This window comes from Petaurus breviceps, unplaced genomic scaffold (assembly GCF_028583685.1).
Source record: "Petaurus breviceps papuanus isolate PSGF00001 unplaced genomic scaffold, PetGlider_PUasm1.0 90330, whole genome shotgun sequence".
Taxonomy (NCBI): domain Eukaryota; kingdom Metazoa; phylum Chordata; class Mammalia; order Diprotodontia; family Petauridae; genus Petaurus; species Petaurus breviceps.
The window spans coordinates 477,316-503,760 of record NW_027187219.1 but is presented as its reverse complement, the minus strand read 5'-3'; the positions used below and the strand labels follow the sequence as shown (position 1 = coordinate 503,760).

Sequence of the window (26,445 nt, the reverse complement as noted above, 5' to 3'; positions counted from 1 at the left end):
ATACAAATTATTATAGATAGCATGTGGAAGTCTACTTATAAATTCTAGGAAAACTAATAGTAACTTATGGTGGGAGAGATAAAATGAAGTACTCTAAAACTCAGTGAAGCACAGCTGTGGCAAGTCCTTTCAAGATCTAAAGGCTTAAAGGTGGGGGGAGCTGGGAATGGACTACGTAATTGTCTGATTCCTAAAGGCCAACTTAATTTAGTTTGGACATTGAAGGTTAGTACTGGTCAACTGTTGAGTTAATAGCCATTTATTAAGTGCCTACTATGTGTTAAGCACTATGCTTAGCAAGGAGAACACAAAGAAATATAAAATTTAGTCCCTGCCATCAAAACATCCATAATCTCCATTCAAATAACATGGAAACATCAGTTTACAAAGTAGCTATATCCAGGATAAATTAGAAATAATCCAAATGGAGACAACACTGAAATTGAGATCAATGGATCAAGAAAAGCTTGTTGTAAGTGAGATTTTATCTCAAACTTGAAGGGGGGTAACTCCAAAATTGGTGAGCCCTCCAGTATCCAAAAAGCTATATAGTGAATGGAAGGACACATATCCCTGTTTGTGACCTCATCCTGTTTCCAGAGTGGCAGTGGAACAGAATTAAAAAGGGGAAAGACTGTGAGAAGAAAACAAATTTAGAAACCATACATTTATAGTTAAATAATCCACCAGTGGTCTTTCGGATGCATGATTCTCACAACTATGCAATTGGTGCCCATTGGCAACTAGTGACTGCAGTCTATTTCATAACCCATATAATTTTTAAAAATGCAGGATGGAGCAGGATCCTAGAAAATCCGTGGTCAACTTTCTCTGATTCTCTCCTCCCTCCTCTCAGTTTTATTAACTGAACTCCTATTCGGTTCCTCCCTCTTGTCCTTTATTGTTCTTTTCTCTCTTTTTCATCAGAGTGAAGCATATTAATAAGAAGTGATTTTATTCTCCACCACTGCCCAACAGTAATGTCCCTTCTTAAGCTGATTTTTGCCAGATTAACATATTTCCCTTTCCTGAAGTAGGAAATGCTACATTGGGGATAGTTAAATTTGTAGGAGCTTAAACAAATTGAGTAATAATACATAAGGGATTCTCTCTCTTTATAAGAAAATAGACAAATGAATTTTAGGGAACTAGCATAACTTCTATGACAAGTACAGAGATGTTCTTAGTTCCTTGGTGGCTTATTTCTACCCCTCACACAAGATAGGTCACTAAGGATATTTTATGAAATGGAGTCCTTCATTACCCAGAGAGGATTTTTCTGACAGTTACACTTTTGTTGCAGGTGAATGATATTATTCTCAAATGACACCTATGGAAAACAGATCAGAAGTGAATGAGTTCATCCTCATTGGATTAACAGGTGCCCCAGAGCTTCAGGTTCCTCTCTTCATCATGTTCACCTTCATCTACCTCATTGCCCTGGTAGGGAACGTGGGGATAGTAGCTCTGAGCTCCTGGGATTCCCACCTCAACACCCCCATGTACTTTTTCCTCAGTAATCTTTCTCTGGTGGATTTTGGCTACTCCTCAGCTATTACTCCCAAGGTAATGTCTGGGCTCCTCACAGGGGACAAGGTCATCTCCTACAATGGGTGTGCTACACAGTTATTTTTCTTTGGGGCTTTTGTTACTACTGAAAGTTTTCTCTTAGCCTCCATGGCCTATGATCGCCATGCAGCTATTTGTAAGCCCCTACATTACACCACTACCATGACATCAACTGTATGTGCACATCTTGTTAGTGGTGCTCACATCTGTGGCTTTCTGACCTCTTCCATAATCACAGGAAACATGTTTAGCCTTTCCTTTTGTGGGTCCAACATAGTCCATCACTTTTTCTGTGATATTCCCCCTCTCCTAGTTCTCTCTTGCTCTGATATTCACATCACTGAGTTAATAGTCTTTATCTTAGGGTCATTCACCGCCTTTTTCCCCTTTATTGTCATCTTTACCTCTTACTTGTTAATCTTCATCGCCATCCTGAAGATCCGCTCTGCTGAAGGCCGCCAGAAAGCCTTCTCCACCTGTGCTTCCCATCTCACAGCAGTGTCCATATTTTATGGGTCAGTAATCTTCATGTACTTCCAACCCAGTTCAAAGCATTCCATGGACACAGACAAAATGGCTTCAGTGTTCTACACCATGGTCATCCCTATGTTGAATCCTCTGGTTTATAGTCTGAGGAACAAAGAGGTCAAGAATGCTTTTAGAAAAGCTTTGAGGGGACAGCGACTTCGATTAGATCATCTTTTTCCTTAGAAAGAAAATCTAAACTGTACCTTACTACTCTGGGATCCAGCCCCCAGATCAGGCTATTTTTTATGCATACAGAACTGTAACACAATATTTTTCAAAGGCAACATCATGTTTCAGAAAGTGTCACAGATTTGGGGTTAGGAGAAACCTGAATTTATACTGTCTTAGATATTTTAATGTTGCAGGTGTTTTTCAATGAGGTACGTCCCTATCTCAGTTTCTTTATGTTTAAGGGGCCTTAAGAGTATCCTCTATCCTATAAGATTGTTATGTGCAATGAATAACATGTGTGTGTTGTCTTCTTGTTGTTGTTCAGTTGTGTCTGATTCTCTGTGACCTCATTTTGGGGTTTTCTTGGCAAAGACACTGGAATGGTTTCCCATTTCCTTCTGTAGCTCATTTCACAGTTGAGGAAACTGAACAAAAGGGGTTAAGTGACTTGTCCAGGGCCACACAGCTAGTAAGTGACTGAGGCTCCATTTGAGTCATGAAAATGACTCCTCTTGATTCCAAGCCCAGTGCTCTATCCACTGTGCCACCTGGAAGTCTCCCCCCCCCAAAAAAAAAACACACACACACATTTTAGGATATTATGGCACTTGTAGCAATATTCCTAGAGAAGTGAATGTCAGATATACAATTTTTAAACAGTTTCAAGGGTAAACTTTCTTAGGCATCAGTCATCTTAAAAGTAATATGTACGATATGTTTGTCCAATGTGATTGATGGTTTGATTTAATTCAATTTTAATCTGTGCGTTTGGGACCTACTAAAAAGGGACTGAACAAGGATTCCAAACGTATTTCTATCTGAAGTCCAGTAATCTTTCCCCTACACCACAATGCATTTTCATTGTCCAAGGATACTTTGATCCTCACAACATTCCTTCAGTTTCAAGAGTTGCTTGGAAGATAGAGCTTCAATGAAAGAGGCATTGTTTATTCAGCAAATAAAGCAGAGATGAGGTGGGAAAATGCTTAAGGAACAAGTCTCCAGAAAAAAATCCAAACATCTGTATTTGTGACACACTTGGAAATTTAATATATGTGATGATTTTCTCCCTCACTTTCTGAATTATAAATCATCAATAAAACAAATTAAGTCCTGATTTGTAGAATTTCTTGATTTCTACTGTTCAAGTGCTGAGACTCAAAATGTAATTATCTCTGTAAGAGTCACATGGAGCTGTGTCCAGACCACCACTGCAGTATGCCTACATTGGGGAAGAAATATAAACCGCAGGATGGTCCTAATGGCCTGGAAAGGCCTTTGATCCTGTGGGAGAGATGTATTTCATTGAAATCCCAGTGCAATATTCTGATGCCAACTTCAATATCAATTCCATTCTAGTTAACTGGTTATTTTGTTGCTTTCTCTTTTTCTGTTTCTGAATAAGCGTTCCTGTGACGCATCGTTTTCCTCTTTTGATTTTTCTGGGCGAAAAAATAATGGTTGAGTTGGATGTACTAACTTGAATTATTTTATAAGAGCTATAGAACCATGTTGATGATATTGGAAGAAACTTATGTTGTACTATCAGCATGCAAGTTGGTTTTTCAGAGATCAGGGGAAGTAACTGAGGCTCAGCTATGTAGCAGGTCTTTGGTGGTTCTTCCCACTCTTTGACATTACCCCTTCTCCATTTGTAAATTGAATTGGGGATTCTGAAATCAACACAAGCTCACTAGAAAGAAGCCATGGCTCATCTGTAAAAGTACAGTGGATATTAGTGGGCTACAAGTAAAATATAAGTCAATGATACACTTGGATGAAAAACGTCGCAATGCCACATTAAGAAACCATCTGTTCCAAATGAGGGAGGTGTTAATACTTCTATCCTCTGCCCTTTTCAGTATTTTTTTTTTGTTCAGTCATTCAGTTGGATCCAACTCTAAGTAACTTCATCGGTCTCGAGGTTGTCTTGGCAAAGATGCTGAAATGTTTTAACTTTTCTTTCTCCAGTGCCTTCTCATTTTACAGATGAGAAGCTAAGGCAAATAAACCTACATGAATTGCCCAGGATTACACATTTAGTAGATATCTGAGACGGGATTCAAACTCATATTTTCTTATCTCCAGGCCTAGTGTTTTATCGGCTGCACTACCTACCTGTCCCCTCTCAGAGTATACCTGAGTATTTTCTTCCGTCCTTATTGTCACATTTTAGAAAAGGACTGATGGATGAATCATGCAAAGGTGAGCTTTACTGGAGATGATTCTATATAAAGGGAAATTAAGGAATGAGTATATTTATCTTGGTGAATGAAAATTTTAGTGTGGCTAGGTGAAGTTTTTGAAGACATATCTTGTTGAGCAGTGATCAGATCCATTCTGTTGGACCCCAGAAGAGGGAGGAATGGCTGGAATGTTCACAGGCACATTTTGACTTGAAGCAAGGAAAAGTTTTCCTAACAAATGGAGCATTTCAAAATTGGCAGCCTACCTTAGAAAATTATTCATTGAATGTATTCAGGTAGGTTTTCTAATTATTGGGTATATAACAGAGAATATTCCTGTTCATATATGGATTAGATTTGATGACTTTTGGGAGTCCCCAGACTCTAAATTTCTGTGACTCCTCCCCTCCATCCATCTCAAAAAGTCCCCCTAGAGGGGCAGTTAGGTGGCACAGTGGATGAAGCATAATTCCTGCAAGTCAGGAGGACCTGAGTTAAAATGAGTTAAAATCAACTCAAACCTTAACTAGTGTGAACCTGGACAAGTCTGTTAATCCTGATTGCCTTCCCCCCTCCCAAAAAAAGAAGAATTCCCTCTGGACCTTTGATACCTGACCCAGTGTTCACCTAATTTCACTGTTTCCAGATACCTGTTACCCTTGTGGATCTTATCAAATATGTACCTTTTGCTTTGTCCATCTAAATCTTCATATGTCATAATGAACATGGATTATTAGGCATGAAAATATGCAGTACTTTAATGTTAGCAAACTTTCTTAGACATGAGTTATTTTTAATTGTAACAAGCCCAACAACATTTTCCATGTTATTGATGGTTTGATTCAATTAATTTTTATCAAAGTGCATTTGGTACCTAATAAAAAAGAGCAAAACAATGTTTCCAAACCTCCATTCCTGTCTGAAGTCCAATAATCTTTCCCCTACACCACACTACATCTTTCATGTCCAAGGATACAGTGATCCTCACAACATTCCTTCAATATATACAGAGCTGGGGATTTTATGCTTACTTTACAGGTATATAGATTAAAACTGAAAAGTTCAGTGTCTTTCCTGAGTCCTTACAATGAGGAGATGCCATGATTAGAAACTAGGCTTTGGCTTCCATGTCAAGGGTCCTTTCTAACAATGAGGTAGATTCAAAAAGGATCACAGCCAAGAAAATCGTCTCCTGGAAGAATAGAATTTGGTCCCTATGGTAAAAGCAGAATTTCATGGCATGTGTTCTACATAGCAAGTGTAGAGCAGCCAGTTGTCTGTAAGGGAATATTGCCTCTTAAGAGTTGTTATGCTCCAAGGTTTGTGTAAGGATCGTGCTTACTTTAGGGCTTCAGCTATTGACTTCCCAAGTATTATACTACTGGGGTTCATTGATAAGGGACCAACTCAGAGACAGCAATCCCTAGAGTCACTCATTAATTTGTATGTTGTCCATTGTTAATCCTGATACTGAGGAGGAAGTAAGGTCCCTAACTCTGCCTCCATCCTTGCAGGGGAAATAAATGGGAATAATCTCTACTGATTTAATATCTTAGGAATAGCTAGCAGCAGGGACTAGGGAAGAGTTCATACACAGGTTGTGACTTCAAACCCAATGTGCTCTCCCCTTTGCCATCCCATCCACACATGTCCATATGCCAACTAGGTTGTAGGAAGTATAATGTAAGGGTAAGTGGCTTGTGGAGAGAGCAGCATAGCAAACTGGAAAAAGTGTTGGACCTGGAGTCAAAAAGATATGGATAAAAACCTTGCCTGAACAAGTTGTGGTTTATGATTATGATGCAAAACTGTTGTGTTAGAAGAAATGATGAGCTCAATGGTCTTACAAAAACATGGAAAGACACAAAATAATGAAGAGTGAAATGAGCAGAATCGGGGGAACATTGTTTCGGTAATAGCAATAGTGTTTTAAAAATGATGGAGCAAGGAAGTTACATCGACTTCCATAAATAACCAAATTGACTAAAAACACACATGAAGAAAAATGTTATCTGCATCCAGAGAAAGAACTCATAAAAGAAGAATATATTGAATAATTTTACACACACACACACACACACACACACACACACACACACACAGATGTCTAATGATGTCCATGTCAGAGCTGGGGGGAGGAGAAGAAAAGATTTACAGGATAACTTTATTGTTTATTTAAAAGGAAAAGCAAAGTATAGATAATGAATTTGCAGTTTCATGTGCAATTATCTTTCTTTATTATACTATGTTATGGAAATGCTTGTTTTATTCCATAAATTAAAAATAAAAATAAAAACCACCTTGTTTCTGAGATTTCTTTCTGTTACTCCTTGTATCCCTTGCAGGCGCATGGTTATTTGTTTATCTCCCTTTTAGAATGGGAGCTTCTAGGGGGAAGGGTCCTTGCTTCTCCCTCTTTGTTATCCCCAACACTGAAAACAGTGCCTGTCATACAGTAAATGATTAATAAATGCCTATAATGTAACACCTTTACCTCTGAAACTTACTGTTTCCCCAGGTTAAGTTGCCCCATTTCTCTGAGTCCTAGTTTCATCCTCCAGAAAATGTACATAATAACACCCATGGACTTATATCATAGGATTGTCCTCAAGATTAAATAAGTTAATTTACATAAAGTGCTTTGCAAACATGAAAGTACTCTATAAACACCAGTTATTCTTTATTTGTGATTATTCAAATTAAAGTCCTTTAATAACAGAAAAGGAATTCTGAGGGGTGGGAGACTGTGTATTTCTTAGGCGCACTTAACATATACACAAATACACAGACAGCTCACATATATGTATATATAGAAAAGTGCTATATAATGATAATATACTCTAATTTTTTCACTTAATTTATTAAAATACTATTTCAATTCAACAAAATGTATAGAAGAAAGAAATTTATCATGAAATTTGACAGATAAGAATGAGCATTTGAGTTTTTCCTGGATTACTACATTTATTGTTTCCAGAATGTACTACATAAAATATTTGTAATAACTAATTTAAGCTTTATAAATGCTTATTTGGAGTTTGATTTAGAATTATAGGTAGAATAAAATTATGAATTTTATAATTTAATAATATGTATTTTCTCATGAAATTTTTTTAGGCAAAACTTATCATTAATAGCATTTTGAAGAATGCAAAGATGCCCACACACTAGCATAAAAAATACACTTTCTCACAGATCCTAAAACTGGTGAGTTAGAACATGAGGTACAATTTCTGGGAGGGAACACATTGGACAGCAAGTAACCCAAGTGTCAAATTTTGCTTGTTTCTTTCACAATTTCATTTTCTTAGATTAAATTGAAAATTCTGGCCTGATGAGATATTTTTGAATGTTGAAATGATCACTCCACGTGATAATTTTCCTTCCTGGATTTTTGCCATCAGCAAATTTGGTAGAGATGACAATGCTGGTTTATCCAAGTGATAAATCAATTGAATTCCACAATAATTTTAGGCCACTATTTTAATTAAGGCCTACAGTAGGTTCTGGGTATACCAAGACAAAAAGAGTGTAGTGTCAGTCTATGAGGTACCAAATTTTTTGCATGAAAAAATATAGATTTGTACGTGAACTTAAAATATATATAAAGAAAATAAAAGGTGGTTTTGCACTGGTGGGAGTGGGTGGAGATACAGCAGGCAGGGGCTTAGGAGAGCTCAGCTTCAAAACTGATGTTGAGCCCTTATTGAATATTTCTCAAATCTAAGTATTCAAAAAATTCTGAATCTGCCACACAGCTCTTTATTGCGTTTTTCTGCATCCTGTACTCATTTATATTAGGAGGGAGCTAGTTCAAGGTTCTACTTAAACCCTGACAAAAGATTACTATAAAATTCCCCTAGTTACCATTGAACTAGAACCTAGGATGAGATGGAGTTTGGGATAATAGGTAAATCAGGAACTTTGAGTAGATTTTCAAGAAAGAATAGCAATAATGTTCGGTATAACAGCAACATCATTTGTAAGGTATAAATTACTATCCTAGCAATGGTCATGAAAATTAGAGTGTGCAAACATGCTTATATGCATGTTACAAATGAGGAAATCAAAGTTCATCTGGTATGAGTGACTTGCCTAATACTTCACAGTGACCTAGAATTCCATCCCAGATCTTCTAACACCAACTTCAGTGATTTTTTTCACTATCTCATTTTGGAGAGAAGTTTCAATAATCCATATCTCTTTCATGTTCATTGTCACATTTGATCTTTACTAAAATCTTCTGATTGATTTCATGCTGAAATTATTACACCCTTTTCAATGAAGAATAAATTGAGACTTGGAGATGTTCAATGACTTGGCCAATGCCGCCTAGCTAAGAGAGAGTAGAAGCAGGGCTAGAAGCCAGCTTTTGGCAATGACTTTATACAGATGTTTTTCTACCTCACGTTGCTAACAAGAAGCTTAGAATGACAAAGTACCCATGAGAAATATTTTTCCCCATGGTCAGAGAAGAATTTAATGGTTTGTTTTGCTCATGAATTGGCAGCAGAGCCTGCAGGTATCTTCAAGGTGGCACCATCTCCCAAGAGCTTTAGCACTCCAGGTTTGCATAAAGTTCTTGCCTCTTTGATGACTTCAGCTCCTGGCATTTAAACATTCCACTATTAGCTCAGAGCTGGTGATCGAGCTGGTAGGTTAAATTCCCTGAATTATTCACTCATTCATCTAGTTTCTTTAATGCTTCCTGACACTGAACTAAAGGGAGGGCAGCAGTTGGCATCAGTAACTCTACTCCCATCCATGCCACAGCAATGACCTGGAGTGACCTCTCTGCCACTAGGAACCTTTGAACTCTTTGCTCCAGTGACTAGTGAAGAGTTTCTCCAATACAATTATATGTTTCCTAGGCTTGGGACTTCAAGGCCAACTCTTGAATATAAAATTCTTGGCTAACTCTCCTTTTTGGAGTCTTGGCCACCTTTCTCCATATCAAGTCACCTGGGATCTAGGATATCCAATCCCAAGACTGCAATGCAGTGTAGGCAGCAATATGGCATAGTGGAAACACTTCTGGTCATGGAGGCAGGAAGATCTCCATAAAACCTTGTGTATCTCAAACAGTGACTCACTGCTCCATGGGTAAGTAACCTCACTTCCATTTCCTTATCCATAAATTGTGCATAATACGACTTTTTGTGGTATTCATTTTATAGGGCTCAAATGTGATCAGGATGGAAATTGCATGTAAATATCCAAATGCTCTATAAATACCTCTTATTATCCCCTCCTTGCAGCTTTTCAAGCTCATCATCCTTCAGTAATTGAAGGAGCCATTTGAGGAATGGGTTATTGTGTAGTCCAAATGAAGATCTAATTTAATTATATTGGATGAGGGTATATTGTGTGCAAGGCACCACATTGAAAACTTTAGGGAGGAGTTGGATAAGAAAATGTAGGTGTGATAGAGTCCTTGTACAGAATGGTAATAGTTCACATTGAAATAATATTTGGAAAGAGCTTTATATCAAATTTCTCACTAAAATATCCCAATCACTGCTGGAGATAAATAACATTATTGTTATGTCCTTCCCCCTTTTTCAGATAAGTAACCCGGGGCTAATAGATTTTATTGATTTGTTCAGACATATACAATAACTAAGGGTCTGAGATGGGATTTAAATCCACATCTTCTTGACTCAAATATTCAAGTTCTCTCCACTACAAAGTATGGCTTCACAAGTACTGTGTAGTGTAGTAGCACCTCTATCATCTTTTCTCTATGTCTTTGTGTTTCTCAGGGCACTTGCTCATCTATTGACATGTACAAACCCAATAAACTGCATTGATCATGGTAAATCTCACAAATATAGCATCCGATTCTTGGTAAAGCAGAATCAGTGTGACCTCCACAACCAAATAAATATTTCCATTTTCAAATGAGCAGACAGCTATGTAGAGCATTGATTAAATTCCATGAAATCACACATTAAATTAGTGAGTATCCAAGCAAAATTAGCCCCAAGTCTTCAGACTTCCAATCAATCATCTTTCCAAGAGAGTGCTATTCACTAACACCTGGGCATTTCATCACTTTGTCATCCCTGATGACTGAAATGGTCTTTCTCTAGATATGGGAACTCAAGAGGACCCAACCTTAAGTTCAAAGGATTTCTAAGTCTATACATATTCGAATCAATAGTATAGATTACAAAAATGGCACAAAGTCATGTATCAGAAAAACATTACTAGAAATCTTGAGGATAAGTGGGTTGGGTTTATTCTATTTTATATTTTTTCTATTACGTGAAAGAAAAAACTGTGACTGTAGTAAGTTGTAAAAGCAGATTTTTTTTCCTCTAAAAGTCTATGAGATAAAGTTTTATTTGTTTACTCTGTCCTTATGTATCTGTCTAATATTGACTTCATTGGGGGGAAGTACTTTCACTGTCATAATAAGAAGAAAAATGGATAACTTTCAGATTAATTCAGGTTAAAAGTTTCACAGTATCATTGATACAGAGATGGAAATGATCTCAGAGGTCATCTCATCTAATATCTTTTTTTTTAAATCAATGAGTAAACTGAGGTCCATGATATCCTAGGAATTAGATATCTTAAGGGAGTTGTGAATTATAGCACAAGTAGCAACAGCAGTGCTAATTAAAATAACAGTAGATAACTCTTTAATAGAGCTCTAAGCTTTTCAAAGCACTTTACAGAATTATCTCCTCCCACACTCAGCATACTCTATGATGTAGGTATCACTATGTTCATCCTTTTTGACTTCTGAATGAACACAGCTCTGAGGTGAGGTGATTTGTCCATGGTCACAGTGAGCTAGGAGTCAATTTTTTTTCCCATAAAATGATGAATAAAACTTTTCTGTCTCTATCTCTACTCTTCTAATGTGCGTTTGTGTGTGTGTGTGTGTGTGTACAAGAGAGACACATAAAAATACACATGCACATTCACAAATATTGTGTGTTGATGTGTCTGTGTCTGTGTTATGCTGAACAAGAGGCCAACCAGTCCTTACCTCAAGACTTTAAGTGAGGGGAAATCCAATACATGGTAAGACAGCCCCTTCCACTTCTGAATAGCAACATTTTAAAAATAGTTTCCTTCAATCTAACCTAACTTTGTTTCTTCTTAACTTCCAACTTTTCCTCCTGGGTCATCCCTTTGGGTACAAAAAAAAACCAAATAGAATTCTTCATCCACATGTCAGTCCTAAAAATACCTGAATATAACCAAGCCCAATATTCAATACAACCCTGACCTGACAACCATCTTTTATCTTGTTTACACCCAATACCCTCAGTTCCTTCATCCAATCACCATATGGCAAGATTTCACAGTCCTTCTCCATCCTGGCTGAACTCGTCTGGAGAATCTTTAGCCTATCATTGTCCTTCCTAAAGTTTTGAACCCACAACTGTCCATGTTGTTCCAAATGTAGACTAGAGAGGACAAGCTCTGTACACCTGGATACTGCGCCCTTCTGTTCAGTGTAAGGCTGAATTAACTTTCCTGTTTGCCATGTAGGTCACACAGTTGTTGTGGGGACCAAATTTTTCATTGTATTTAAAAAAGGTTGCAACTTTTAAAGAAGCAACTCTGGTAGAATGGATATAGCATTGGGACTGGAGTCAGGAAGTCCAGAGTTCAAATCGAGTAACAGACATTTAAGAAATGACCCTGGGCAAATCACTCATCCCCTGTTTTCCTCAGTTTCCTCAGCTTCAAAATGGGCAGAATAACAGTACCTACTTCATAGGATTGTTCTGAGAATCAAATCAAATAAAATTTATGAAGTGTAGCACAGTGGGACATAATTGATGCTATACAAGTGATTCCTCTCTTTTCTCCACTAATACAGGTTTTGGTTCATATGATCTTTGGTATCAACTCTTAGCTCTTCTGTTCTAAATCCAAAGATCATTCTCCTTGGGAGAGAAAAGAGAAACAAAATACAAGCTGAGAAGCTCTGCCTTGGCTTGTCATTCATTGCATTTGTCTCAACAGCCTTGAGAATTAGTCCATTTCTTATTGGATTATCTTTGGTTTTTCAATAAAATTATTTAACATTTTGGAATCTTTAACTACAAAAGTAGCTAGTCTGGTCTTCCCTCAGTTCAAACTGAGTCCTGGCACTTCTCTGAGTCTATAAGATAGGATCTGCTTTTGCATTCATGCTTGGATACCTCTCCTTTTTTCCTTTGTTTTGAATTTTTTTCCTATCTAAATCCATCTAATTGTCATTTTTTCTTGTATCTTCAAAATGTCATTCTTCAAACCTGTCTTTCCCTTCAAGTTTAAATTCCAAATATAATTATCCTTTATCTTTCCTCTAAATTGTCTGGAATCGATTCTTCCCAAGTCCAATGTGCATGTCTGACAACTGCTAGTTTTCCTTTCTTTATCTATCTCAAACTTCATGATAATTTATTTACTTTCCCAATACTTTTGTAACATTCTCGGGTCTTTTTTTAAAAATTCTACTGAATAATTCTTCGTGCTTTATAAGAATGAAATGCAGGATAGAATTTTCAAATTTCCCATGTAAAAATATCATTTTCATCAAGAAATCAAAAGCTGTCCTTTGAGGGTAGGGAGGGAGCAAGGGGAGAGAGAGAGAGACAGAGACAGAGACAGACAGACAGACAGAGAGAAAGAGAGAGACAGAGACAGAGAGAGAGAGAGGGAGGGAGGGAAGGAGGGAGGATGGCAGGGAGAAGCAGGTAAAGAAACAGACATAGGGAGAAATGGAAACTATTAGGTAGAGATAGAGACAGAGAGAGATAGTAACAGAGAAGAGCATTGAGACAGAATTGGCGAGTCAATAAGCATTTATTAAGTATCTACAATGTCCAGCATCATCCTAAGTGATGAAAATGCAAAGAATATAATGCAGTCCTTGTCATCAAAGCGTCCATAAACTCTATGCAAATAACATACAAATATCTGTTTACAAATAGTATAGGTAGCCAAGATAGCCAAGGTATATTAGAGACAATCAATAAGAGGAAGACACTGAAATTGAGATCAGTAGATCAAGAAAGACTTTCAGTAGGCCAGATTTTAGTTGAAATTTTAAACAGACTAACCCCAACACTAATGATTTCTGTGGGACCCAAAAAGCTATACAGTGAATGAAAGGACAAAATATCCATGTTTGTGGCTGCCTTCTTTTTCCACAGGGACAGTGATAAAGAATTGTAAAAAGGTCAGGCTATGGGATGGAATCAAATTTAGAAATCATACATTTATTGTTAAGTGATCCACTAGTGGTCTTTTGGACAGATGGTTCCCTCAGTTATGCAACTAGTGTCCACTGGTAACTGTTCCTACTTAGAAACTGATGACTTCAGTTCATTGCATAAACCTTAAAGCCACAATCATTCCAAGACTAAGCAGTATCCCAGTGAACTCTTGACCAGCTTTAATCGATCCTCCCCTCATTTCTCTCATTTTTTAAAGTTTTCTGTTATTTAATCTCTCCCTCTTCTCCTTTATTCCTCTTTTCTCAGAGTGAAACATATCCACAAGAAAAGTTTTAGTTTTCCAACCCTGACCAACAGCAATTCCATTTCTTATGCTGATTTTTGCCATAGAATAAGACACTTCCCTTTCTTGAAGTGGGAAATGTCATTTTGGGGATTGATAAATTTGTAGATTAAACACAGTAAGAAGTAATACATGAGGGACTCTCACCCTTTAAAAGAAATCGGAGGAGTGAATTTTGGGGACCTAGATTAACTGCTATGACAACTGTCTACATGTTCTTGGTGCCTTCATTGCTTATTTCTAGCCCTCATAGAAGACAGGTTACTTATGATGTGTTTCATCTTGGCGTCATTCATCATGTAAAGTTGATTTTTCTGATGGTTCCTCTTTTGTTGCAGATGAATAACATCCACCTCAAATGTCATATATGGAGAACAGATCTGAAGTGAGTGAGTTCATCCTTACAGGATTAACAGATGCCCCAGAGCTACAAGTTCCTCTCTTTATAATATTGACCCTCATCTACCTCATCACTCTGGTAGGGAACCTGGGGATAATAGCTCTGATCTCCAGTGAATCCTGCCTCCACACCCCCATGTACTTTTTCCTCAGTAACCTCTCTCTGGTGGATTTTGGCTACTCCTCAGCTGTTACTCCCAAAGTAATAGCTGGGATCCTCACAGGGGACAAGGTCATCTCCTACAATGGCTGTGCTACCCAGCTGTTCTTCTTTGGGGCCTTTGCTGTTACTGAAAGTTTCCTCTTAGCCTCCATGGCCTATGATCGCCACGCAGCTATCTGCAAGCCTCTACATTATACCACCACCATGACACTAACTGTATGTGCATTTCTGGCCAGTGGTGCCTACATCTGTGCTTTTCTGACTTCCTCTATAGTAGTAGGAAACATGTTTAGCCTTTCCTTTTGTAGGTCCAACATCGTCCATCACTTTTTCTGTGATATTCCCCCTCTCCTGATTCTCTCTTGCTCTGATATTCACATCATTGAGTTGGAATTCTTTATTTTAGGGTCCTTTAATGCCCTTTTCCCATTTCTTGTCATCTTTGCTTCTTATCTGTTAATCTTCATCACCATCCTGAAGATCCATTCTGCAGAAGGTCGCCAGAAAGCCTTCTCCACCTGTGCTTCCCATCTCACAGCAGTGTCCATATTTTATGGGACAATCATCTTCATGTACTTCCAACCCAGCTCAAGCCATTCAATGGACTCCGAAAAAATAGTGTCAGTGTTCTACACCATGGTCATACCCATGTTGAACCCTCTGGTCTATAGTCTGAGGAACAAAGATGTCAAGAATGCTTGTAGAAAAGCATTGAGGGTACAACTTCAATTAGATCATCTTTTTTCTTAGAAAAAAAATTCAATCTGTGCCTTCCTCCCTCTAGGATCCAGGCCTCAAATCAGACTACTTTTCTTATGCATACAAAAGTGTAATCCAAACTTTTTCAAAGGTAACACTTGTTAGCAGAAAGTGTCATAGATTTATTGTTAGGAGAGATGTGAATTTGTATTGTTTTAGATACTTTCATGTTGTATAGCCTGATGCAGCCCAAATTTCATTTTTCTCATGTTTGAAGGGCCTTAATAGTATCCCCTCCTTAAAAGATTGTTATGTGGAATGAACAATGTGTGTGTATTGTCTGCTTGTTGTTCAGTTGTGTCTGACTTTTTACTACGCAATTTGGGGGTTTTCTTGGCAAAGACATGGGAGTGCTTTCCCATTTCCTTGTGCAGTTCATTTGACAGATCTGGAAACTGAAGCAACCAGGGTTAAGTGCCTTGCCTAGGGTCACACAGGTAGTAAGTGAGTGGGGCTCTACTTGAATTCATGAAGATGACGCCTCTTAATTCCAAGACCATAGCTCTTTCCACTTCACCTTCTAGATGCCCTCACAGACACATGCATGCACACACGCACACCTTCACACACATGCACAAATGCATGCACATCTAAGTGCAAGACAACAATTGTAGTGAATTTCCTAGGAAGAGCAATTTCATATTCATATATTTTGAACAGTTTATTACTTCAAGAGCAAAGCCACTGAGCTGCTTGGAATAAATAGTTTTAATGCTAAAGACCTTTACTTATATAGCAGCCAGTAGAGCAGAGATGAACTGTGAAACACTTAACAACCAGTTCTCTAGAAAAAAATACACACACATATATGTATACATATGTATATGTATACATATATGCATATATTTAAAACAGTTTACATTAAATCTATTATTTTCTCTATCTTTCTGATATCTAGATCATAAACAAACCAATAAACTAGTTCTGATCTGTAGCATTTATTAATTTTTACAATTTGGGTGCTCAGACTTAAAATGTAATTATCTCCTTGTGAGTCACTGGGAGCTGACTCCAGAACACCACTGCAGTATGACTGCCTTTAGGAAGGAATATAAACCACAGGTGGACCTAATGACCCGGAAAGACCTTTGATTCTGAGGTAGAGGCATACTTCATTGTAATGTCAGTGCAATATTTTGATGCCAACTTCAATATCAATTTCCTTCAAGCTAAGAGCTTCTTTTGGGTGTGAATAGGGTTTCTCATGATACTGTTTTCTATATTTTTTTTGCTTTTTGGAGGGGGGAAGGCAGGGCAATTGGGGTTAAGTGACTTTCCCAAGGTCATACAGCTAGTAAGTGTTAAGTGTCTGGGGCCGGATTTGAACTCATGTCCTCCTGACTCCAGGTCTGGTGCTCTATTCACTGTGCCACCTAGCTGCCTCCTATTTTATTTTCTTAAATATATTTTGATTTTTTTTTCTGTGGGAAGAAATAAAGTCTGTCCAGAAATCACTAACTTCAATTATTTTATAAGAGCTGGAGACCCCTCTTGACCTCATTGGAAGAAACTTAGGAACAAGCTATATAGTCTCAGTGTGTAAGTTGATTTTTCAGGAACAACTCTATTCAGGGTAACAAGCTTACAATCATTTTTTGGTCATTTTCCAGGATTAAACAATTGTCTACATGAACCCAGAAGTCTTAATGGAGGACTTTGAAATTGATTACAGTTGAACTTCAGATTGAAAGCAATCATAGATTTCACAGAGGAAGTAACTGAGACCCAGCTATGTAGTAGGTCCTTGGTGGTTCTTCCCACCCTTTGACAGCACCAATTCTCGAGTTGTGAATTGAATTGGGGCTGGAGGGGCTCAAACCAATTGGCACTAAGTCACTAAAAAGAAGTCATGGTTCATCTTTAAAAGTACAGTGGGTATTAGTGGGCTATCAGTATAATGTCAGTCAATGGTATACTTTTATGCAAAAACGGTAGTTCCATATATGGCCACATTGAGAAACCTCTTGTCCCAAATGAGGGGGGCGGTGGTACTGCTACCTTCTGCCCTTTTCCAAATTTTTTTGTCATTCAGTCATTCAATTGTGTCCAACTCTAAGCGACCCCATGGACTTTGTTCATGAGGTTTTCTTGGCAAAGATGCTATAGTGGTTTATTTTGTCCTTCTCCAGTGTGTTACAATTTCACAGATGAGAAGTTAAGGCAAATAAAACCTAAGAGAATTGCTCAGGGTTACAAGGCTAGTAAATGTCTAAGGCTGGATTTGATCTCATATCTCCTTGACTCCAGGCCCAGTGCTTAATCCACTGCAGCCCCTACCTGTCCCCTCTCAGAGTACACCTGAGTATTTTCTTCGGTCCTGGTTGTCACATCATAGAAAGGACATTGACACCAGGAGCATGTAAAGATGAGTTTTCTTGAAGATGATTCCACATAAGGAACAATTAAAGAATGAGTAGATTGATCTTGATCATTGAAAACTTTAGTGTGGGTGTGTGATATGCATAAAATATTTGAAAATGAGAAGATGATCTCATGGAAAAGAGATTAAGTCCATTCTGCTGGTCCTCAGAAAGCAGAACGGGGGAGTGGGGTGGGAGGAAGGACTAGAATGTTCACTGGCACATTTTGTCTTGAAGCAGGAAAAGTTTTCCTAACAAATGGAGGGCTTGAAAATTGGCATACTTCTTCACTGTAGGGTTTCAGGTGGGTTTTCCATTTACTGTGTGTGTTATAAAGAATATTCTTTTTAGTCAGGGATTAATTTGATGACCTCTGAGAGCTCTCTGACTCTAAGATCTGTGATTCCTTCCCTCTGGATAGAGGGATATCTCCAGAGAGGGGCAGGTAGGTGACACAGTGGGTAGAGCACCATTCCTGGACTCAAGAGAACCTGAGTTAATATCTAGTCTCATACCCTTACTAAATGTGTGATCCTGGACAAGTCACTTAACCTTGATTGCCTTTCCATATCCAACCTCCTTACAAAGAAGAATTCCCTCTGGACCTTTAGTGCCTGGCCTGGTGTCCATATAATATTACTGCTTCCATATACCTATAACCCCATTGGGATATATCAAACATGTACCTTCTGCTTTGTCCATCTAAATCCTCACATGCCATCATGAACATGGATTACACAACATGAATAAACGTAGTACTCTGTTAGCTAACTTTCTTAGACATGAGTCATCTTAAAATGTAATAAGCCTGATTCCTTTGTACACGTTGTTGATGGTTTGATTCAATTCAGTTTTATCAATGTGCATTTGGGACCTACTGAAAAGGGGCAGAACAAGGATTCCAAACCAGTCTTTATATCTGAAGTCCAATAATCTTTCCCCTACAACTCATTAAACCTTTCATATCCAATGAGACATTGATCCTTACAACACTCCTTCAAGATATATAGAGCTGGGATTTTTATCCTTATTTTACAGGTGAATAGAGAAAGACTTGGAAAAGTTCAATGGCTTTACTGGGGCCTCACAATGAGTAAATGCCATGCCTGGAAACTAGGCCTTGGTTTCCGTGTCACAGGCCCTTTCTAACAATGAAGTAGATTAACAAAGGAACACAGCCAAGAAAGTGATCTCCTGGAGGACTTGAGTTTGGTCTCTATGGTCAGAGTAGGGTTTAATGGCATGTTTTCTATATGGCTACTATACAACAGACAGTTGTCTCTATGGGAAAATAGTCTCTTAAGAGCTACTGTGCTCCAAGCTTTTTATAAGGATCTTGCCTAATTTAGGACTTCAGCTATTGACATCCAAGGATTTTACTGCTAGGGCTTATTGACATGGGATCATCCCAGAGACAGCAATCCCTAGAGCCACTCACTCATTCATCTACTTTCCTTTGTTCATCCTGAGACAGAGCAGGAAGGAAGGTCATTGCCTCCATTCCTGCAGCAACAATGAGCAGGGATAACATCTCCTAATTTAAGGCCTTTAAAATATCTAGCAGCAGGGGCTGGGAAGAGGTTCTTGAAAACCATCGAGTACATAGTAAGGTTGGGACTTCAAACCCAAGATACTCATGTGAAGGTGCTTGGCCAATTCTCTCGACTTAGCTGTCCCATCCACTAATGTCCACATGCCAGGTAGGTTCTAGGAAATGTAATGTAAAGGTAAGGGGCTCATTCAGAGAGCAGCGTAGCAAAGTGGGAAAAGTGATGAACTTGGGGTCAGAAAGATCTGGACAAAAATCTTGCTTAAGGAAGTTGTGATATATGATTGTGATGCGATACTACTGTGCTATAAGAAATGATGAGCTCAATGATCTTAGAAAAACATGGAAAGGCTAACACAAAATAATGAAGAGTGCAGTGAGCAGAACCAGGAGAGCACTGTATACAGTAATAGCAATATTATTTTAAGAATAACTTTGAGCAAATAAGTTACTTTTACTATTATAAACACCCAAAATAACTATAATGGACATGAAGAAGATGGCATCTGCATCTAGAGGAAGAGCTGATAAATAGAAGCATGTTTACAATAATTATCTACCTATGTATGTGTATATATAGTGTATGTATATATGCATATATACATGTATATATATATACATATGTGTGTTCATGTGTGTGTACACACATACCTGTTTGTGTCTAATAATGGCCATCTCTAGGTAGGTGGGGAGAAAAAAATAAATAAAAAAGAAATTTACATGATAAACTTGTTATAAGGCATAGAAAGGTATACATAGTAGATTTTCAGTTTCATGTGCAATTGTGTTTTTTTATTATATACTAAGTTATAGAAATGCTTCTTTTATTCCATAAATTAAAATTTTTTAAAAATAACCTTGACTCTGAGATTTCCTTCCATTGATATTCTATACCATGTGTGTGTGGCATGGTTATTTGCTTAGTTCCCTTCTACAATGTGAGCTTCTGGAGGGCAGGGACCTTGCTTTTGCCTTTTTTGTATCCCTAACACTTAGCACAATGCCTATCATATAGTAAGTGATTAATAAATACTTGTTCACTAAAATCTTTACCTCTAAAACTTACGAGCTGTTTCCCCATGGGTAAACTGCCTCATCTCTCTGAGCCCCAGCTTCCTCCTCCAGAAAATGTGAGTAATAACACCGAAGGATTATCTCATAGGCTTGTCTTCAGGATTAAATAAGATAATTTACATAAAGTGCTTTGCAAACATGAAAGCACTCTATAAAAACCAGTTATTCTCTATTTGTAGTTATTCAAACAGATTGTTATGTAGGAACTGAAGAGAAAATCTGAGGGACTGAAGACTGTGTATTCCTAATGAGCCCTTAATAACACATCCACAAAAATGGATTAAGGTAATACTGGGTCATTATGTCAAATTCTTGGGGGTCAGGGCATTGATGACAAAATGTAGCTAAGAAAAGGACCCTTTCTTCAATCTAAATAGTTTTTGTATATATATATATATATATATATATATATATATATATAAATGTAAATTTTTATAATTAGAATTTCCTAACAGCTGTATTAAATAAGTAGTATTATTATAAAACTGATAAGTAAACTGAGGCTGAGAGAGTTAAGTAACTTCTCCAGGGATACACAATTCTTTTTTTGGTCTTTATTAACTTGTTTGTTTACTTTTAGTTTACAGGATTCAATTCCACAATTCCTTGAGTTTCAAATTTTCTCCCTTTCCCTTCCCTCTCTGCTCCCCCAACCATGGTGGCATACAATCAAGTACAGGATCTGAAATAGTTTCACATTAGTCAGGTTATAAAGAAGGATTGTATTGGATGGAATGAACAATGAGAAAGAGGAAACAAAACCAAACAAGATTAAGACAGAGAGAAGGAAGTTTGCTTCAATCTGCATTCAAACTCTAGTTCTTTCTCTGAATGTAGACATCTCTCCATCATGAGTCTTTTGGAGTTGACTTATAACCCTGCATTGCTGGGAAGAATCCAGCCTATCAAAGTTGGTCATCACACATACATTGTGTCTGTAATCATGTACAAATTTCTCCTCGTTCTGCTCTTCTCACTCAGCATCAGCTTATATAAGCCTCTCCAGGTAAATATGAAGTCCATCTGCTCCTTGTTTCTTATAGCACAATAGTATTCCATTACATTCATATACCATAACTTGTTTAGCCATTCCCAGTTGATGGGCATCCTCTTAATTTCCAATTCTTTACCACCACAAAAAGAGCTGCTATAAATATTTTTGTATATATGGGTCTTCCTCCCAGTGGTGTTGCTGGGTCAAAGGGTATGAAATTACTTATAGCCCTTTGAGCATAGTCCCAGATTGCTCTCCAGAATGGTTGAATCAGTTCACAACTCCTCCAACAATGCATTAGTGTTCCAATTTGTCCACATCCTCTCTAGCATTTGTCATTTTCCTGTTTTGTCATCTTAGTCAAAGGGATACACAATTCTTAAGAGTGTGAAGTAGAATTTTAAATCTATGTCTCCCTGAGTCTGAGATCAGGCCCTCTCTACCATACCACACTGCCTTAATGTATTAATAATTTAATATGACCGCTACCTTCTGATCTCCATGTTGTTGTTTATTATTACATATTATATATTATTATGCAGATTGTACAAATATATCCTATATTAGATTATTTGCTAGCTTAGGGAATGGGGAGGGAAGGCAGGAAAGGAGAAAAATTTGGAACTCAAAATCTTACAAAAATGAATGCTGAAAACTATCTTTACATGTAAATAGGGTAAAATACTATTAAGTTCCCAAAAAATCACATATTAATGCATTCACTTTTTGCTGACCAAGGTAATTCTCACGTCTATAGCACTTTATGTTTGTCAGTTTCCTCACAGGTGCCCTGTAACTTTCATATTCCATTTTCCAAATGAGAAGACATAAACCTAGGATGATCAATTTTGTTGCCTGACATCACATACAAATTAGTGACCAATCTAATCAAGATTAGAACCTAAGTCTTCTGATTCCTAGTCAAGGAATCTTTCCAAAAAATACTCTCCAACACTTGGGTATTTCTGAGAAGAAAGCACACCACCTTGTCTACCCCAGTGACCTAGAAAGGTTTTAGACATGGGGACTCGAGACCATCCAGTCTTGAGTACCTCAGTCAGAATCTCATAGACTTTTTCTACACACAATTTCTTCAATGGTACCAATTACCTAGATGACTCAAGAATATTATGTACATGACTTTCCCTGTATATTACTTTAAATCTTGATTACAAGTTGTTAGTGCTCTCTTTGCAGTAGGTTCTCTAATATTAAAGGAAAATCCATGACCAAATACAGAATTTTATGTAAAAATGTTTTTTTCTCCTCCTCCTCCACTAGGCTCTAAAATAAAGTTTTAAGGATTTATTTTGTCCTTGCTTTGGGTTCTATATTAACCTTGTTGGGGAAAAAACTATTTTTTAAATATAAAGTGTTAGGAAGATTAAGGAATATTTTGTGATACTAATACAGGCTTATGACCTCATAGAATCATAGATGCAGAGTTGGAAGGAATGCAAGTAGTCATCTAATCCAACCCTTTAGTTTACAGATAAGGAAACCAAGTTCCATTAGATCATAGGGTCAGTAGAACTTAAAGGATGTGTCCAAGGTCACACAGGCAGTAGTAGGAGTGTTCGTAATTAATATAACAATCACAGGAGATGACTCATATAAAGCCTCAAACTTTGCAAAAACACTTCTTATATTGATCTCATCCTAAACTCAGAACCCTTCAGCAGATACTCAAGCATTATTGTCCCCATTTCACCAATGAAAACATGGCCCCATAGAGTTGAAGGGCTTGTCCACTAGTATACAACCAGAAAGTAGCATTTCCAAGATTCATATATTCTCAGGAAATAAGAAAGAAATATTTTTCAACATTTCAATATCTTTGTTTTAGTTACCTCATTAGCCTTCCTAATCTTTCCAGTAGGGCAGATCAGTGGTGTTAAGATCAAATGGAAATTGACACCCTTGTAGACAGCTACATATTAACATTATGTTTTATTGTATTTTTATTTGTTTCATTAAATATTTTCCCATTACATTTTTATGTGGTTGGGCCATCTACCTCTGGGCTGCATGTTAGATACCTGTGGTATAGATAACAAACTTACGACTTAATTTCTTCTTTGTATTTTGCCCAGGTTTTCCAATAAATCATCGAGAGATATTTGATAACAGTATCCAAAGGTCATAGACCTAGAGCAGAGTGGAAACTTAGAAGACAGCAGAGTGGATTGAACACAGGGAGACCTGAGTTTAACTCCAGCTTCAGACACTGACTAGCTGTGTGACCCTGGGTAAGTCATTCCACTTCTTTTTGCCTTGGTTTCCTCAAAGGTAAAATGGGGATAATCATAGTATCTACCCAAATGGATTGTTGTAAGGATCAAGTAAGATCTGTAGAGTGTTTCACATACCTTTAAGCCCTATATAAATGCTAGCTAGTTATTATCATTAAACTCACACTTGCAAAAGAATTCTTTGCAGTGTGCCCAGAATCAACCATCCCTTCTCTAAAACCCTCAAGGCTGGTGAAATTCAATGCTTCCTGAGCTTTTACTCACTTTTGAATTGCTCACAGGGTGCTTAGGGTCTAAAGACTGAAGGTATTTTTCCTTATATTAAGCCTAAATTTTTATCTTCATAACTTCCATTCCTTGTTCCTGATCCTTCCCATTTTTGCCAAACAGTATGAGTCTGACCTTTCTTCCAAACTGCACTTTTTCAGATAGTACAGGGTAGGTAACACTCTCCCCTTCCCCAGCAACCTCAGTTTTCTCATCTCTAGACTAAATATCTTCAGTTCTTTCCATTGAACCTAGTAATACAAGATTTCAAATCCCTTCTCCATCCTGCCTTGTGGGGAGCCAAAGAGGCCTGATTCAGGACTCAGATATTAAATCCCAATAGTGGACTTTAAAACAAAGAGACCTTTGAGACTTGACTTATTTGTTAAGTTAGCTCCCAAGTTCTTTGTTATGGGTTACACTTATAAGGATGTTACTTGAGTTCTGAGATCAATAGGCTATACCCCAAGATTTTAGTTATTAAGAGCTTAAATATTTGATTCAGCACTCAGGTATCTTTGGATGGTCAGCTCTAAATGTGATGTCTTTTGAGGATTGCAGCTTTGGCTTTGAAGTTTGCTCTCAATTTTATCCATTTATGACTGTGGATGCATTAGCAGATACCTGAGGAACAGATCAAAGGTCTTACCCTGACTTTAGTCACCTAGATAACAAATCCTTATCAAATTATCTATTCTGTGCTAATTCCAGGATACAACAGACTAAGGTAATGATAAGAAAACCTGAGTCCCCTTCCTTTGTCTGTTTTGCTCTACAAAAGCCTTGTACTAAGAATCAATAAATGGAGTTCATGGTTCTTCCTTTAACTATCCATATGGCCTAGTCATTTCTTATTCACATCTCCGAATCATGCTAAGTGCTGGACACTGGACACTGCCTGGTCGAACTCTTTTGGAAAGTCTCTAGGTTATCAATTTTGTTCCTAAAATGTGGAAACTGCAATGGACCATACTGCTCTAAATTTAGAGGACTCTGACCCCACATCTCCACATCCCCAATTCTTCTTGGATGCTGTGCTTCTCAATGTATCTTAATGTCAAATGAGTTCCTTCATTTGCCATTTCATACTACTGAATAACATTTGCATTTTCAGGACAAGAAAACTCTCAAATCTTGTCTTCTATATCTCCCACTTCTAAAATTAATGTCTGATCTCAGCAAAGTTTTTATATTAATTTCTTTTCAATATCATCCTATTACATGCAAATTAGAGTTCCATCCTATTAATTTTTGAATCCTAATTCTGTCACCCAATATGTAGCTTTATTCCCTCCATTTCTGTTGTTTCCAAATTTATTTTATGTACCTTCTATGCCTTTATTGAAGTCATTGATAAAAAGATAATAAACCTCCTTGGGCCAAGCCCAGATCTATTAGGTCCCTCCTTCTAATCTGAAACAGAGCCATCATCACCTTATCTTTGCACCAAGCCATTCTAACCAGTTCAAAAAGCTCCCAGTTTTACTACCATCTAGCCCTCATTGCTATTTCTTTTTCACAGATCTAAAATGCAAGATTTTCCCAAAGCTTTACAGAATTATTGGCAAGCTATATATGAAGTATTTTCCTTATTTAATTTTTAGTCAATTTTTCAAAAAAGGAAATAGAGAGTGCCTGGAATAGTCTCCTCCAGATGAAACCATACTGACTCTGAATGGCTTTTATTTCCTTTTCTCATTGTCTACTTTTATCTCTTCCAAGGTACATTGTAAAATTTTACCCAGGGTTGAAGGCTAACTTTCTGGCCTATAGTTGGCCAAAACTGAAGCATGTGCTTTTCTCCAATCTTTTGCTAAATATCCCTTTCTTTTTCAAAATTTATGGACACTGATAAAGAAATTATACCCGAGAGTCCTTTTGGTACTCAGGATTGTAGCTTATTTATGATTTGAGCACATCAAGGACAATTCCTGACTTTCTTTCTGTCTCCTTATTCTTGGAGAGAGGCAATGCTCTCTTATGGATAGAGAGCTAGGCTTGAGGTTGGGAACATCTCTTTTCAAATCCCACCTCATATGCTTATTTGACTTTTCCAAGTCACTGCAAAGCTCTATCAGCCTCAGCTTTCTGTTCTAAGCAATAATACTTGGTGTAATTAATTTACAGAGTTGAGTAGAGCACATTTGTTTAAATTTCAAACATAGTATTGATTTCAGTTATTGTTATCTTTAATATCATCTCTTTACTACCTATATTTGTTCTCATCCATTCTTAAGAAAAGATATCATCTTCAAACCTTTGCAATGATAATCATTTTACCCATGCTAATTTTCACCAGACAATTAAGTATTTCTTTATCCTGAGAAGGGATCGATTCTTTTAAAAATGAATAATGTTGTATAGTGAAAAAAGTTGGAAAGCAGTGGGTAAGGTCTTTCTCCCAATAGGGATTTGAATCAAGGAATTTGGGGATCATAGCATAAGTGTTAGGACAGTTCTCTAGATGCTCTTGAACACCTAATTCCTTTTTAACTCATAATACATGATGTGCCTCTGGTCTTCTTTTACCTCTGAGAGTAATTCATCATAATGAGTTAACCTTTTAAATTCTTTTTTATTTTCATGTCTTTATTCTTTTGTCACAGGTGAATCTCCCCCTCCCCCCTATCCCAAAAGACATCT

At 37.4% G+C, this 26,445-nt stretch overlaps 2 protein-coding genes across 2 annotated transcripts; both read left to right on the top strand.

Moving 5' to 3' along the window:
- Nucleotides 1-802: 802 nt before the first annotated feature.
- LOC138177034 (olfactory receptor 5B2-like) lies at nucleotides 803-2,280 on the top strand. Its single transcript, XM_069108015.1, has one exon. It carries the CDS (start codon nucleotides 1,324-1,326, stop codon nucleotides 2,278-2,280), a length of 957 nt encoding a protein of 318 aa, XP_068964116.1. The 5' UTR covers nucleotides 803-1,323.
- A 12,063-nt stretch (nucleotides 2,281-14,343) lies between these two features.
- On the top strand, nucleotides 14,344-15,297 carry LOC138177032 (olfactory receptor 5B2-like). Its single transcript, XM_069108014.1, has one exon. It carries the CDS (start codon nucleotides 14,344-14,346, stop codon nucleotides 15,295-15,297), a length of 954 nt encoding a protein of 317 aa, XP_068964115.1.
- Nucleotides 15,298-26,445: the final 11,148 nt, after the last annotated feature.

Bases quoted from the DNA above. Each gene is read 5' to 3' on its own strand.
- LOC138177034 (XM_069108015.1), top strand. From the start codon at position 1,324: ATGACACCTATGGAAAACAGATCAGAAGTGAATGAGTTCATCCTCATT.
- LOC138177032 (XM_069108014.1), top strand. From the start codon at position 14,344: ATGTCATATATGGAGAACAGATCTGAAGTGAGTGAGTTCATCCTTACA.